Source organism: the organism of the source record quoted next, unplaced genomic scaffold (assembly GCF_019419815.1).
Source record: "Pyrus x bretschneideri cultivar Hongxiangsu unplaced genomic scaffold, Pyrus_bretschneideri_v1 Contig40, whole genome shotgun sequence".
In the NCBI taxonomy this organism is placed as follows: domain Eukaryota; kingdom Viridiplantae; phylum Streptophyta; class Magnoliopsida; order Rosales; family Rosaceae; genus Pyrus; species Pyrus x bretschneideri.
This window is the reverse complement of record NW_025999724.1, coordinates 4,586,579-4,600,629: the sequence shown is the minus strand read 5'-3', so window position 1 is coordinate 4,600,629 and position 14,051 is coordinate 4,586,579. Positions and strand designations below refer to the sequence as shown.

Sequence of the window (14,051 nt, the reverse complement as noted above, 5' to 3'; positions counted from 1 at the left end):
TGTGCAAATTGTAAAAAAATATATTTTTTTCTTAACGGGTCATAACGGGTCATAACGGGTCGGGTCACTTTACCCGTTGGGTAAAGTGACACGACCTGTTAAGGACCCGTTAAGATAACGGGTGTGACACGACACGACCCGTTAAGATAACAGGTGTTACACGAAAACGACACGAACACGACAGACACGACCCGTTTGCCAGGCCTACACGGCGCGGTGGTCGCCACGGTTGGCCATGGAGGGGATGGCCAACGGGATAGCCATGAAGTTTATGGCAGGTGTCTCGGGTATGATAATCAAAATTGCAGTAGGTGCAGTGGAGGGGAGGACGAGCAGAGGAGGGACGGGACGGGCCACGAATAGCCATGGCAGCAGGTTGATCGACAGAGTGGAGGACGCCCAGGGAGCGTTGTTTTTCAGCTTGAGACATCGAGGAACAGGCCTGACGAACAGTGGGAAGGGGATTCATTAAAAGAATCTGGTCATGAACAGCAGCAAAGGATTCGTTGAGGCCCATTAAAAATTGCATGAGTTGTTGACGGTCATGCTTGGCATTGCAAGAGCACGTGCAGCCATCATTGTAAGAAGCAAGCTCATCCCAGAGAGCTTTCAGGCGAGTAAAATAGGCGGAGATAGAAGAAGAACCTTGAGAAATTGTAGCAAGTTCCCGGTTGAGTTGGAAGATGCGTGGAGCATTACTCTGAGAGAAGCGTTCGCGAAGATCATCCCATACAGCTTGGACAGAGGTGGAAAAAAGCACAGATTCTTGAAGGTCAGGTTCCAAGGAATGCAGAAGCCAAGAGAGAATCATGTCATTGCAACGACGCCAAGCCGCGTGAGCATCAGGGTCGTCGGAGGAAGAAGGTTCTTGGATATCGCCAGTGATGAAACCAAGTTTATTCTTGGCACTCAAGGAAAGCTGCATGCCACGGGCCCAGGATGTGTAGTTATCACCATTCAACTTCTTGGATACAAGGACAAGATTCGGGTGGTCGGAATGATGAAGGGAAAAAACACCATCGGAAGAAGAAGAGTCAGCCATGGGAACGGCAGAGAAAGCTGCCGAAAAAAAAATTAGGGCTAGGGTTATAAACCTGCTCTGTATACCATGTAGAAAAAGATATGTAGGCTAAAAATATATTTGTTATTGATACGTGAATGTGGAAAAATGGAAGAGAATGCTAAAATGGAAGAGAATGCTTTTTTTTTTTCTCATTATCTTTCTCTACAAGATTACAAGGATATATATACATGATACAAGTGTGTAGGTAGGACAAGGTAGCCGTCCTAGTGTGTAGGTAGGACAAGGTAGGACGGCTGTAGGACGACTTGACGGCTGTAGGACGGCTATTGTGTAGGTAGGACAAGGTAGGACGGCTATTGTGTAGGTAGGACAAGGTAGGACGGCTGTAGGACGGCTAGTGTGTAGGTAGGACAAGGTAGGACGGTTGTAGGACGGCTATAGGACGGCTAGTGAATAATATTATATACAATTACACAAGGACTCCAACCATATTCCTTATTTGTCTAACATGACAAGTCAAGTAGAGTGAAAAATCGAGCCACAAACTGCGAGTTTCAGAACGAATGTGTTACTCTTCTAGCTATCTGATTTACCAAGAATTGGCAATATTTTTCCGGTGTTGCTGAGCTAACGGTGAGCAACTTTGAAAAATATATTTCCTAGGCATGCTCGTAACAAATCAAAGTTTATAGGGGTTGTTAATATGGTTGATAAAGTTTTTGAACAAAAACATTTCAGTCAATTTGCTTGCCTTCAATAAGACGTTGGAGAATATTTTGTTCTCAATCTATTATATCTTTGGTACCTTCATTCAGGAGCCTGGCTGAAAATTCATTTTTCAACATAGTTATTCAAAAATCGTAAATTTAATCAAGAAAAATATATTCCATAAGTTTCTACAGATCTTGAAAAAGAGTAGTAGAAGTTGATTACAAAGAGTAAGAAAACAAAAATAGAGAATGTCGTTGAACCATATGCCACCGAACGAGCCTTGGATCACTGAATGAATTGATTAGAATTGCGTTTAACATGGCCCGTAACTTTATTTTTTGTGGATCTTAAATGAGGCCCAGAAGGAAGAAAAAAAATAGCCAACGTCATATGACCTCAATCCATGCACAATCTGCAAATATTTCATATGACCTCATTGTATACGCATCTGCAAAAAAACTGACGAATTGTAAGATGTGAGTATGAAAAACCGGCCAAATGTCCATAAATATTGGTCTGAGAACTAGAAAGAAAGAAAAAGCTGAAAGCAAATCAATTTAACAATGGCAGAAGCAGTAAAGAGGTAGTTTTATTTATAACACCCATTTTTTCTTACATATTATCTTTCTTTTTCTTTTCTTTTTTTTCCAGAATTTCTTAATTTTGTTTTTCTGTCAGGTATGCAGTTGTGACAGGAGCTAACAAAGGGGTTGGATTTGGCACAGTTAAGCAGTTGGCTTCAAAAGGAGTCGTAGTTGTGTTGACTGCTAGAGATGAGAAGAGGGGTCTTGAAGCTCTTGAAAAACTGAAAGATTTTGGCATTTCTGATCTCGTTGTCTTTCATCAGCTTGATGTAACAGATTCTGCTAGCGCTGCTGTATTGGCGGATTTTGTGAAAACCCAATTCGGAAAACTCGATATCTTGGTATGTAAATTTCAAAACTGAGCTGATTTTTACTGGTTAGGTTAAGCAATACAGTTTATTATTAATTTCGGATTACCTGCTGATGAATGATGATATTTGCTTTAATTTCTGTTTTAAGTTGAAGTAAACATAACAAAGATGGAACTTTTGTGCTGTGTAGGTAAATAACGCAGCAATTAATGGAAGCATAGTAAACCCTGAAGCTTTTATGTCAGCTGCTACTGGTAAGGTGAGGTTCTGTATACATACATATATATTATTTATATGGATCAGTAAAAGTTATTTATTAGACGCAAAGCATTTTCTTGTGTAGTGGGTAGCGGTTTTCAGACCCTCGTTTTCTCCTTTTGCATCACTCTCCTTTTTTTTTTCCCTTGATTTTTCTTTAATATATTCAATCCAAAGGCTGGGAACAAAAAAGGAGTGAAAGGGTGAAGAGGGAGTGCGAAATTCGCTTCCCAGTTGTATTTTAAGATGAGGTTAGGAATTATTCAATACTTCTGGGACACAATCATTGTACAAATTACGTTCTCTTACAACTTCAATTGGGAAAGTAATGATGGAAAACTTCCAAGGGGTTAATTAACGTTTTTCTCCCGGATGTAGAAGCTTGAAGAAATAAATTGGAATGAAATACCGATCATACCAAACTACGAGTTAGCAGAAGAATGCCTGAAAACAAACTACTATGGTACAAAAAGAGTGACTGAAGCTCTTTTGCCCCTCCTTCAGCTATCAGATTCCCCCAGAATCGTCAATGTTTCTACCGGTGCTGCTAACCTAGTGGTATGGTTTTCTCCTAACAGGATCAAGTTCCACTTAGTTGTTGATATGGTTGATCAAATTGAACCAAAGATTTTCAACCGATTTATTTGCCTAACAAAAAATACTGGAGAACTCTTTGTCCTTCATCTGTTTTTTATTTTTAAGTGTGCTTGGTTGGAACTTACTAAACCTTTCTATACACAGATGACATATTTTCTGTTTCAAAATCAAACTAAAACTCTGTTGTCTTGCACGACGCTTCAGAATTTTCCAAATGGATGGCCTAAAGAGGTACTGAGTGATGCAGAGACACTTACAGAAGAGAGAATAGATTCTGTGTTGAGTGGATTTTTGGAAGACTCTAAACAAGGTTTGCAAGACACCAAAATCTGGCCTCCTTTTTTTCCACCCTATAGTGTCTCGAAAGCAGCCTTGAACGCGTACACTAGGATTTTGGCCAAAAAGTATCCAAATTTCTGCATCAACTGTGGCAGCCCTGGATTTGTCAAAACTGACATGAGCTTCAATGCTGGCATCTTAACCATCGACGAAGGTGCTGAAAGCATTGTCAGGTTGGCGTTACTCCCCAACGGCAGTTCTACTGGCCTCTACTTTTCTCGGAAAGAAGTGGCACCTTTTTGAAGGTTCTTTTATGTTTCATCAATAATGATCATCATTGGTGTGTTTACAATGTAACAAATGAAGTTTATGAGCTTATGTTATATGTTCGTGAAAATTCACTTGCCTATTGTAATACAGAGTGTCGTTCTCTTGGTCACCCATTCACTCTTGCTCCCGTTCTCTTCGCCCTAGGTATCAATTCTGTCAAAATAAAATGTAAAATGCTAGAAGATGAAGATATGGTGATTGGCTTGGCGACTTTAGTAGATTTGATTGAGATGGTCGATTTTTAGCTTGGTAAGGACGAGGGCTTAAAGCTCAAACAGACGGAAAAGAAGCAATACAGCCAACTCAGCCAAAGGCCCAAAACTTGTCTTTTCTTAGGGTGTAAAAGGAAGTCCAAAGGCCTATAAACTAAACCAAAACTTCAAACTTTTTTGTTTTTTGATGAATGTGATTCTAAATTACTCTAATTTACAAGCACATTATAGTACTATCGTAGACTAGCAAACTAATGATTCCAAATTGCACCAAAACTTCATACTTTAAAACTAAAAACAAAAGATGTTAAAGTTATATTCTAAAGTCTCGTTTTTTTGTCACATGGTGACTAAGAACTCATGATCACTGGGATTAAAATCTTGAAAGCACATCCGTTTATTTCTTTAATTCCTGATATCAAATCCAAAAATAAGTGATCATGTGATCTTTGACTACCTTATGGCGAAGATAACAAGTTTGGAGTTTTATACGATCTCATTGTATACACTATGTTCTTTAAAGTATATGACCTCACTGCATAAACAATATGAATATTTAAAAAAAATAAAAAAATAAAAAAATATGAGATTAAACAAGTGAGTCTACTAAAGACTACAAAAAATATTAATATAATCATGGCATCTGATCCTAACTTTCTTTAAAAAAAATGATGGCATGAAACTTTGACAACCAGGAAAGAGCCAAGCGAAGGAACAAGCTCAAAGACAATCAACAATGGCAGAAGCAAGTAAAAGGTAAGTGTCTAGTTTTCTTCATCCTTTAACCACATAAATAAAATCCCATTTTTTCTTATTTATCTGAAATCTGTTTTTCATATTTTGGTCAGGTATGCAGTTGTGACAGGGGCAAACAAAGGGGTTGGATTTGGAATTGTTAAGCAATTGGTTTCAAAGGGGGTCATAGTAGTGTTAACTGCAAGAGATGAGAAGAGGGGTCTTAAAGCTGTTGAGAAATTGAAAGATTTTGGGCTCTCTGAGCTTGTGGTTTTTCATTAGCTTGATGTTACAGATTCTGCTAGCATTGCTTCCCTTGCAGATTTTGTCAAAACCCAATTCGTGAAACTCGATATCTTGGTATGTAAATCTTGAAAATTAAGTTGGGTTTTCTTGCTTAGATCAGTAGAGATAATATTGCAATTCAGCTTCTTGTTTTAATTTAAGTTTGAAGTTGAAATGTTGGAACTTTTTGTACTGTCTAGGTAAACAATGCTGGAATCAATGGAAGCATAGTAGACCCTGAAAGTTTCAGGTCAGCTGTAAGTGGTAAGGTGAGATTCTATATATAAATCAATCATATATATATGATTGATAAGAGTAATAGGTTTTTGGAACAGAATCCTTCTAAGAAATTCTCTCTTGTAACTTAGGAAAATAATGATGCAAACTTCCCGAGAGTGTTAATTAACGTTCTTTTCCTGTATGCAATTATGCAGAAGCCTGAAGAAATTGATTTTAGTGAAATATCGACGATACCAAACTACGAGTTAGCAGAAGAATGCCTTAAAACAAACTACTATGATGCCAAAAGTGTGACTGAAGCGCTTTTGCCCCTCGTCCAGCTATCGGATTCACCAAGAATCGTTAATGTTTCTTCCCTTCTTGCTAAGCTGACGGTATAAACAACTAATAAAATGTGGTTTTACCGTTTTAGAAGTTGAACTAAATGGTTTAGTCAATTTATCTGCGGAGAATTACACACTTTATAAGTCTTTTCCGTGCTTAATGTGGTTAATGTGGTTAAGGGAGTTTTAGTCAATTTATCTGTGGAGAATTACACACTTTATAAGTCAAGTTTCGACTAGTAGTTAATGTGGTTTTACCGTTTTAGAAGTTGAACTAAATGGTTTAGTCAATTTATCTGCGGAGAATTACACACTTTATAAGTCTTTTCTGTGCTTAATCAAGTATATTGGAGCTCTGGAATTACATTAGAACATTAGTTGAATGCTAGAGTAAACCAATTTTCCGGAAATGGCTCTGAACTGTGTTGATGAAATGTTTAATTATGAGCAATCCATGTATTTAGTTCTACACAGATGGCAAGATGGAATTTTTCTGTTTTTCGAATCAAATTAAAACTCTCCCGTCTTTCGTGTTGCTTCAGAGTTTTCCAAATGGAAGGGCCAAAGAGGTACTTAGTGATGCTGAGAGCATTACAGAAGAGAGAATAGAAGCTGTTTTGAGTGAGTTTTTGGAAGACTATAAACATGATTTGCTAGAAACCAAAGGCTGGTCTCACATCTTTCCAGCCTACAAAGTCTCAAAGGTAGCCTTGAATGCGTACACTAGGATTCTGGCCAAGAAGTATCCGAATTTCTGCATCAACTGTGGGAGCCCTGGGTTAGTAAAAACAGATATGAGCTTCAATCTTGGTGTCTTAACCATCAATGAAGGTGCTGAAAGCATCGTCAGGTTGGCGCTACTCCCCAATGGTGGTCCTACTGGCCTATACTTTGTCCGCAAAGAAAAGACACCATTTTGAATACTTCTGTTTGTACGACCGTACTCATTTCTTGCAGTACAAGTCAATGTGATTGCTGCAATTTGACGTTTCAGCAATGAACACTTTCTTCTCCGGGATGCTGAAGGGCATGAAGAAATCGATTAGAGTTGTTTCGATACAATGATAAATCTTGATTGGAGTTAAAATATAAGTTTGAGTCGTTTTTAGTTTCCAGGTTTCAGAATAGTTTGGGTACCCTAAACTATGAGTTTGCGGAAGAATACATACAAATAGTATGGTACCAATAAAGGGAATGAAGCACTTTTGCCACTCTTCCGGATAATTCTGTCAATACAAATAATGTTTTACTATAAATTCATCTAAATACATAAAAGTGAATTCGATCTTGATGAGTGCAAACGGAGGAGAAGCTGACTAAACCTGGGTCTTCTATATATTACATTAACATATAGTTACCAATTATAAACGTCTTTATGTCAATATTATATTTCATATACTGACGTCATATTGACAAAGGTCTATGATATCCACACACCTATTTTTACTTTCTACACATGACTCAATTTTGGCTGTAAATTAAAGATGAAAGAACAAAAATTAATAAAAATGGTGTGCGGGAAATAGAAGAGAAAATTAGAGCAATGGTCTCTCAATTTTAATCCAAATTGGAGTAATGGCCCCCTCAACTCAAAATTTATGATCATTGGTCCATTAACTCATCAAAATATGCAGTTATGGTCCTTTTCATTCACTCCGTCAAAATTCCGTTAAAATGAGTTATGTTGGAAGAACCATTGCTACAAGTGGGTTAAAGTTAAGGGACCATTGCTCTAATTGAGTTAAAATTGAGGGACCATTTGTCTAGTTGGGTTAAAAGTGAGAGACCGTTGCGACAATTTTTCTCATTTGGTTTTCTATATTTGCACTTCGATTCAGCCTGATGTGTATGGCATGTGACTTATTTTGACGGAAGTTCTAACAGGGATTGAAGAAAGTGACCATAGTTGCACGTTTTAAGGAGTTAAAGGACTAATAGTTATAGATTTTTAGTTGAGAGACCATGACTCCAATTAGGTTAAAATTGAGGGACCATTGATACAACTCTTTCAAGCTTGAAAATCAATCCTTGTGAGTAGTCATATGATGAGTACAACTCGTATCCAACACCTACTTAGTAGCACAATCAAATGATGAGGAAGTGGTTAAAGCAAAATCCGAAAAATCAGTTTCAAGCTCAGCAACATTAACTTCCAAACTTTGTCTTTGGTCTTCAACTTAGGACAATCTTTCTTCCAATGGCCTTTATTATGACACAAAGCACATTCATCCATTTCCAAGCTTTTTCTACCTTTAGAATTTCCTCTAGGTCAAGAGTGTGATTTTTTTTTTCTAATAGAGGAGGATCTCCTCTCCGATGATTCACCTCTAACAAATAAAGTTTCAAAGGTACTATCATGATTCTTATCTCTATGCCACATTTCATAGTTCATCAAGGCATTTGATACATCATCAAATTTCTCAATTTCTTTACCATGCATAATAGCGGTAACAAAATGCTCATAAGAGTCCAGCAAGGAATTCAACAATATTAAGGCCTTATCTTCATCCTTAATATCCTCATCTAAATTCATCAAATTGGCAATGAACTTATTAAAAGCATCAAGGTGTCTAATTAATCATTTTTGTACCTTCTTTGTATTGGAAGCGGTAAATCTTTTTCTTCAAGTGTAGCTGGTTTTCCACACTCTTCGTCATGTACTTGCCTTCTAATTTTTGCCCCAACACATTTGCCAATGTTTCCCGCATCACAAAATACTTCTGAGTTTTTGGAAGGCTTAACTGAATTGTAGGGCAAGTTTACAAGTTTAATTTCTCTCATTCCAGCTTCGACATAACTTCCAGTTTATCTCCCAAAACAACAAGTAGATCTTGTTGAGCCAACGCATCCTTGACTTCACATTACCACATCTCAAAGTTATTTGTGCCATCAAACTTTTCCACTTCGAACATTGCATTTTGCACTGTAGTTCTTGCAACCCTAGAGTTGCTTCCAAAAGGATTCTCATCTTGCCCGTCTGATATATTTAGCAACGGTACCCAAGATTTTAATGAAGTTCCTCAACAGTTAGTGTCCTTGGACCTGAACCACTTACTCCAAAACAACTCCATTTCAATTCCTTACAAGCCAACTGATAAGCACTCCTTACAGAGAACTATCCATTCTTTTCATAATGCCAAATTAAACGATCTACTAAGGATCGTGAACTAAGTGGAATTCATTGTATAAAATCCACCTCCTCCTCAGAAAATAACTGTCTAAGAAGCGACATATTCCATACACCTACACCATTCAAAATCAACCTATCCACTGTTGTCTCTCTAGTCCATGGCAAAGAAGGCGGAGTAACCACCTCGAAAAAAGATTCACTAGGGATCCAATCATCCTTCCAAATTCTAACAGTAGACCCCGAACCCACTTGTTACCTCAAGCCTTTCGTTAAAGCATTCCTTGCAGCCAAAATGCTTCGCCAACAATAGGAGGAATTTTTGTTACACGTCGCTTTCAAAAACTTGCATTTCAAGAAATAACGAGCCTTAAGTAATTGGCAAGCCAATGAATCGGGGCTTCTCACAAGCCTCTGTTGGAAATGTGCCCTAAAACCAATCATATGATGATACTTTACGGACATTTCAAACTAATGTAGTTTAAATGTAAAGGGCAAAGATTATTGTTTGAGCCGTCTCATATAAATGTTATATGCTTAAACGATAAGTTCAAGGAATATGTGATTGGAAGAATGCAATCTAAAGAAGTTAGATTCATGAGACCATTCTTTCGTTGACACATCCTAAACGTTCCTGATCATAGGATTGTCAATTGGGCATTGACAGTCCGTTAAGATCAGTACGTGCTATGTCTTCTCTCAGGGAGAGTGACTAGTCTCGAGTCATTGGTGTGTGTGACATCAAGACAAGTACGTAGGTGCTCAATAGAGAATGAGTTCACTGAACACGATCAACGAAGAGTTCTCATATTCATGTCACATGAGAACTCATGGTTGGGATAATGCAAATTAGTCTTTTGACCTGAGGCATCACAGTTGTCTTGTGGTTAGGTCCTTAATCTTTGATTATGTCAAAGTCACTCCATCAGGAGGGTGTCCATGGCATCGTTGGGGTTAAGCCACTTAGCCATGGAGGCAAGTGAATGCGCAACAAGGGATCTCTAACCTTCAAACTGTTTGAGGGAGAATACTCTATGATATGATTAAGAATCTTTGGCCAAAGTATGAATGAGATTTAGGAATGTGTTCCAAATCACATTCAAGGTAATCATATAAGCACAAGACTCACATTGGATAGTAGACATGAATAAACTATCAAACCAAACAATGTGGTCAAGAGTATTGTATTAGAGAAATACCGTATTGCATTTGTAATCCTAAAACTGAATAGGTTCTCCACCTCTTCTGATTAGCTTGGGTAACCATGACATGCTGCTAGGCGTCAACCATGGTTTGTGGAAGCCCTAAAAGTGTATTATCACTAACGGGAGAATTGAAAGTAAGTTTCAATTCACAATCGATTAGAAAGAGTTTTAATCGCCCACTGCCTCGCTAAAAGGAACCTAATGGATCGTTCACCGAGTAAGGTAGAGTTTGAAGAAACAACGGAGATGAGTAAGAATAATTAAATGGTTTAATTATTTATCTAAGGCTAGGATTAATTAATATGTTAATTAATCAAACGAATAAGTTCGTTAAAGACCTCGGGTTAGTTTTGGGCCGCAAGGCCCAATGGGATTTGAATGTCAAGCCCATTAACTCAAGTTGTATGACAACTTGAATAAACAAAGGGCTTGAAAGCCCAATAAACCCTATAGGCTTGCCATGTTAGAAGAATAGGGCTTTTGGTCCATTAGGTCACTTATTTGAAGGGACTATATAAAGGACTTTATAGCCTAAAATTTACATATGGTAATTTTTGGAGAAATGATGAGAACACAAGCTCTCCTTTCTCTCTAAAATTTAGGCCACCTTGGAGGGATCATCTAGCAATCAAACTCCTCCAAGGTCACTCATTTCTTCTTCATTATGCCTTGGTGATGAATCATTAGAGGTTCTCAATTTTGGGAACTTGGAGAAACCTTTTCATCCATCCAAATCCATGGATCTAAGATGCAAGGAATGAAGGCCCTCTCTTTGGGTGATTAGCCTTTGCTTATGCAAAGAGGAATCTACAAAGGTATTGATTTCTCAACTCACTTTGTTTTGAGTTGAGTCTTGGTTCACCTATCTACTAGGCTTTGAATTTCATGGGTAAATGTTTTGTTTTAAGTGCATACAAGCATGATTCCGCCTTTAATTGTTAATTGCATGCTATTGATGTTGTTTAAATGAACATGTTTTTCACAAATCTTCCTTCAGCCTCCACGCCTCCTTACCTAACAAAGCTAGATTAAAAATATAGAGGTCCCTAAACCCCAGCCCACCATCCCACTTTGGTTTACACAACGTTGGCTAATCAATCCAATGTATCTTTTTCTTGCCAGGTTCCCCATTCCACCAAAACTTAGCAAGCAACATATTCAGATCGGCACAAAATGTTTTGGGTAATAGGAAGCATTGAATCGAATACATTGGTAAGGATTGAGCCACAGTCTTAATTCATAGTTCTCTCCTAGTAGTGCTTAATAAATCCCCCCGTCACCCATGGAGCTTTTTCCAAATTCTATCCTTGACATATGCAAATGTTTGTATTTTCGATTTCCTGACGAAAACTGGAAGTCCCAGGTACTTATCATGATGAGACACACGTTGTACACCCAAACAATCCGCCAACACTTGTTGATTGACCTCCGTAAGATTAGTGCTGAAAGCTACACAACTTTTTTCGAAGTTCACCGCTTGACCCGACGCCACTTCGTATGCTCATAGCAATTACCTAATCTGCACACACTCCTCCAAACTTCCCCGAGCAAACAAAAAACTATCGTCAGCAAACAAAAGATGATGGATACTTGGAGCCTCCTTGCAAATTTTGATCCCATGCAATTGGTCCAGAGCTTCACTTCTACGTAATAAACTAGACAAACCCTCAGCACAAATAACAAATAAGTATGGGGACAATGGATCTCCTTGTCGAATACCCCGCTTTGGACGTACAAAACCCACTGGATCACCATTGACTTTGAACAAATATGTAACCGTACTAATACAAACCACTATCAAACCAATCCAAACCTCAGAGAACCCCATCCTCCGCATAATAGCTTCCAAATAATTCCACTCCAAACGATCATAAGCCTTACTAATATCCAACTTTAATGTCATAACACCATTCCACCCAGATGTTTTCTTATGCATTTAATGGGCAATTTCTGCAGCCACAAGGCTATTATCCGAGATAAGTCTTCCAGGAATGAAAGCACTTTGATTCGGGGATATTATGCGCGGAAGAATACTCTTCAAACGATTTGTAAGAACCTTGGCGATGATCCCGTACAGGACGTTGCAAAGGCTAATGGGACGAAGATGTTTTATCTCAGTTGGGTCTTTTACTTTGGGAATTAACGTTACATGGGTATAGTTAATCTTACAAAGCATGCGTCCTGACTGAATCATAGATCGAATTCCATCGCACACATCCGTTCCAACTATCTCCCAATGCTTTTGGTAAAACCCCGGAGACATGCTGTCAGGCCCAGGTGCCTTCGTAGGATGCATTTGGAAGACTGCATCTTTTATTTCCTCATCATCAACACTCCTTGTCAACTCAGCATTCATTTCTTCAGTTACTACTGGGGCAACATCTGCTAGAATCTCCCCAAAATTCTCTCCACCATTCGAATCAAAAAGCTTCGAGAAGTAATCAACCACTACCTTTTCCATTCCCGGTTTATTATCATGCCAATCCCCATTCTCATCCATTAGGCCTAGTATCCAATTTTTCCTTTGACGGCGAGAAGCCTTTTGATGAAAATACCGCGTTTGGCGATCTTCGAGCTTTAACTAGTTTTCTTTAGACCTCTGTCGCCAGAAACACTCTTCTTGTTCTAACAACCCATTCAACTTAGATAGAAGCACCTTCTTCTCATTAATAGAAGTGTCGGTGAAAGGCTGACCAAGAATGCTAGTTAATTTATTTTCAATCTCTCCTATCTCTTTCGGACCGTGACGTGAATTTTGTCTTGCCCACTGCGACAACTTCCTTCTAGTTGATTTGATCTTATCCGTTACTTGGAATAAAGGGACCCCATCAGCCTCATGAGCCCACCCCTCCTCCACCACTGGTTTGCAACCATCCAAATTATTCCATGCTTCTTCGTATCTAAAGGTTCTCTTTCGTTTGGATGCCACTCGGCCCTCCCAATAGATAAAAATGAGGATATGATCAGAAGTTGTTTTCTTCAAATGATGAACTTTGAATCTAGGGAATTGATCCATCCAAGCTTGCGAAGCCACCGCACGGTCCAACCGAACTTTGATGCCACCATCACGCATCGTTGACCATGTGTACTTGCATCCCTGATAGCCAAGATCATGGAGACGCCAACGGTCTAACACACTCCTGAAGCCTTCCATTTGAACTCTCGCCTCATATTGCCTCCTTCCTGTTCATTTGATTGTAGAATCTCGTTGAAATCTCCAATACACAACCAAGGTCCTGTAACAGTCCCTCCAATCGTATCTAGTAATTGCCATGACTTATGACGATCCCTGACCGCAGGAAATCCGTAGAAAAAAGTAAAACGCCACTGAACTGCCTCACCAACAACCCTCACCTCCATGTCTATGTGATTTTGTGAGTAGGACCTCAATTGCAAGTTAGCCTCATCCTTCCAAAACACACAAAGACCTCCTCCCCTGCCATGACTCGGAACTACAAACAACCTATCATAATTCAACTTTCGTTTCAGTCCTTCCATGTGAGCTAAATTGCTTTTAAAGATCCCACAGTAGTCTTTTGTACGTTTTTAAATAAAATGGAAATCAAACTTTTATGGGTAGGTAAATAAAAACAAAAAGTTTGATTATTTTAACTCTTTAAATGTTTAATTAAATTCCAATTGAGGAAAGTAGTTTAATTTTTTCAAAATTCAGATTGAAAATCTGAAGGTTGTTTGTAATCTTTGAATTCTGCAGGACTCCGTTTGAAGCATCACCAGGAACTAGAAAAATTAACACAGCCGTTAAAGACATTAAAGTATTTGAATTTGGCTATTGGCCAATATGTTGGGTGTTTTATGGCGAGAGGTGG

At 38.5% G+C, this 14,051-nt stretch overlaps 2 protein-coding genes and 1 pseudogene across 2 annotated transcripts; 2 read left to right on the top strand and 1 right to left on the bottom strand.

Moving 5' to 3' along the window:
- Positions 1-2,162: 2,162 nt before the first annotated feature.
- Positions 2,163-4,207, top strand: LOC125469101 ((+)-neomenthol dehydrogenase-like). Its single transcript, XM_048566043.1, has 5 exons — positions 2,163-2,318; positions 2,414-2,660; positions 2,821-2,889; positions 3,267-3,446; positions 3,690-4,207. Exons 1-5 carry the CDS (start codon positions 2,299-2,301, stop codon positions 4,065-4,067), a joined length of 894 nt encoding a protein of 297 aa, XP_048422000.1. The 5' UTR covers positions 2,163-2,298; the 3' UTR covers positions 4,068-4,207.
- Positions 4,208-4,524: 317 nt separating this feature from the next.
- On the top strand, positions 4,525-7,174 carry LOC125469102 (annotated as a pseudogene).
- Positions 7,175-12,802: 5,628 nt separating this feature from the next.
- On the bottom strand, positions 12,803-13,294 carry LOC125469072. The gene has a single exon (XM_048565968.1). It carries the CDS (start codon positions 13,292-13,294, stop codon positions 12,803-12,805), a length of 492 nt encoding a protein of 163 aa, XP_048421925.1.
- Between the last annotated feature and the right edge of the window lie 757 nt (positions 13,295-14,051).

Bases quoted from the DNA above. Each gene is read 5' to 3' on its own strand.
- LOC125469101 (XM_048566043.1), top strand. From the start codon at position 2,299: ATGGCAGAAGCAGTAAAGAG. The intron at 2,890-3,266 runs GTGAGGTTCTGT...TCCCGGATGTAG, and splicing joins TGTCAGCTGCTACTGGTAAG to AAGCTTGAAGAAATAAATTG. The intron at 3,447-3,689 runs GTATGGTTTTCT...ACGACGCTTCAG, and splicing joins CCGGTGCTGCTAACCTAGTG to AATTTTCCAAATGGATGGCC.
- LOC125469072 (XM_048565968.1), bottom strand. From the start codon at position 13,294: ATGCGTGATGGTGGCATCAAAGTTCGGTTGGACCGTGCGGTGGCTTCG.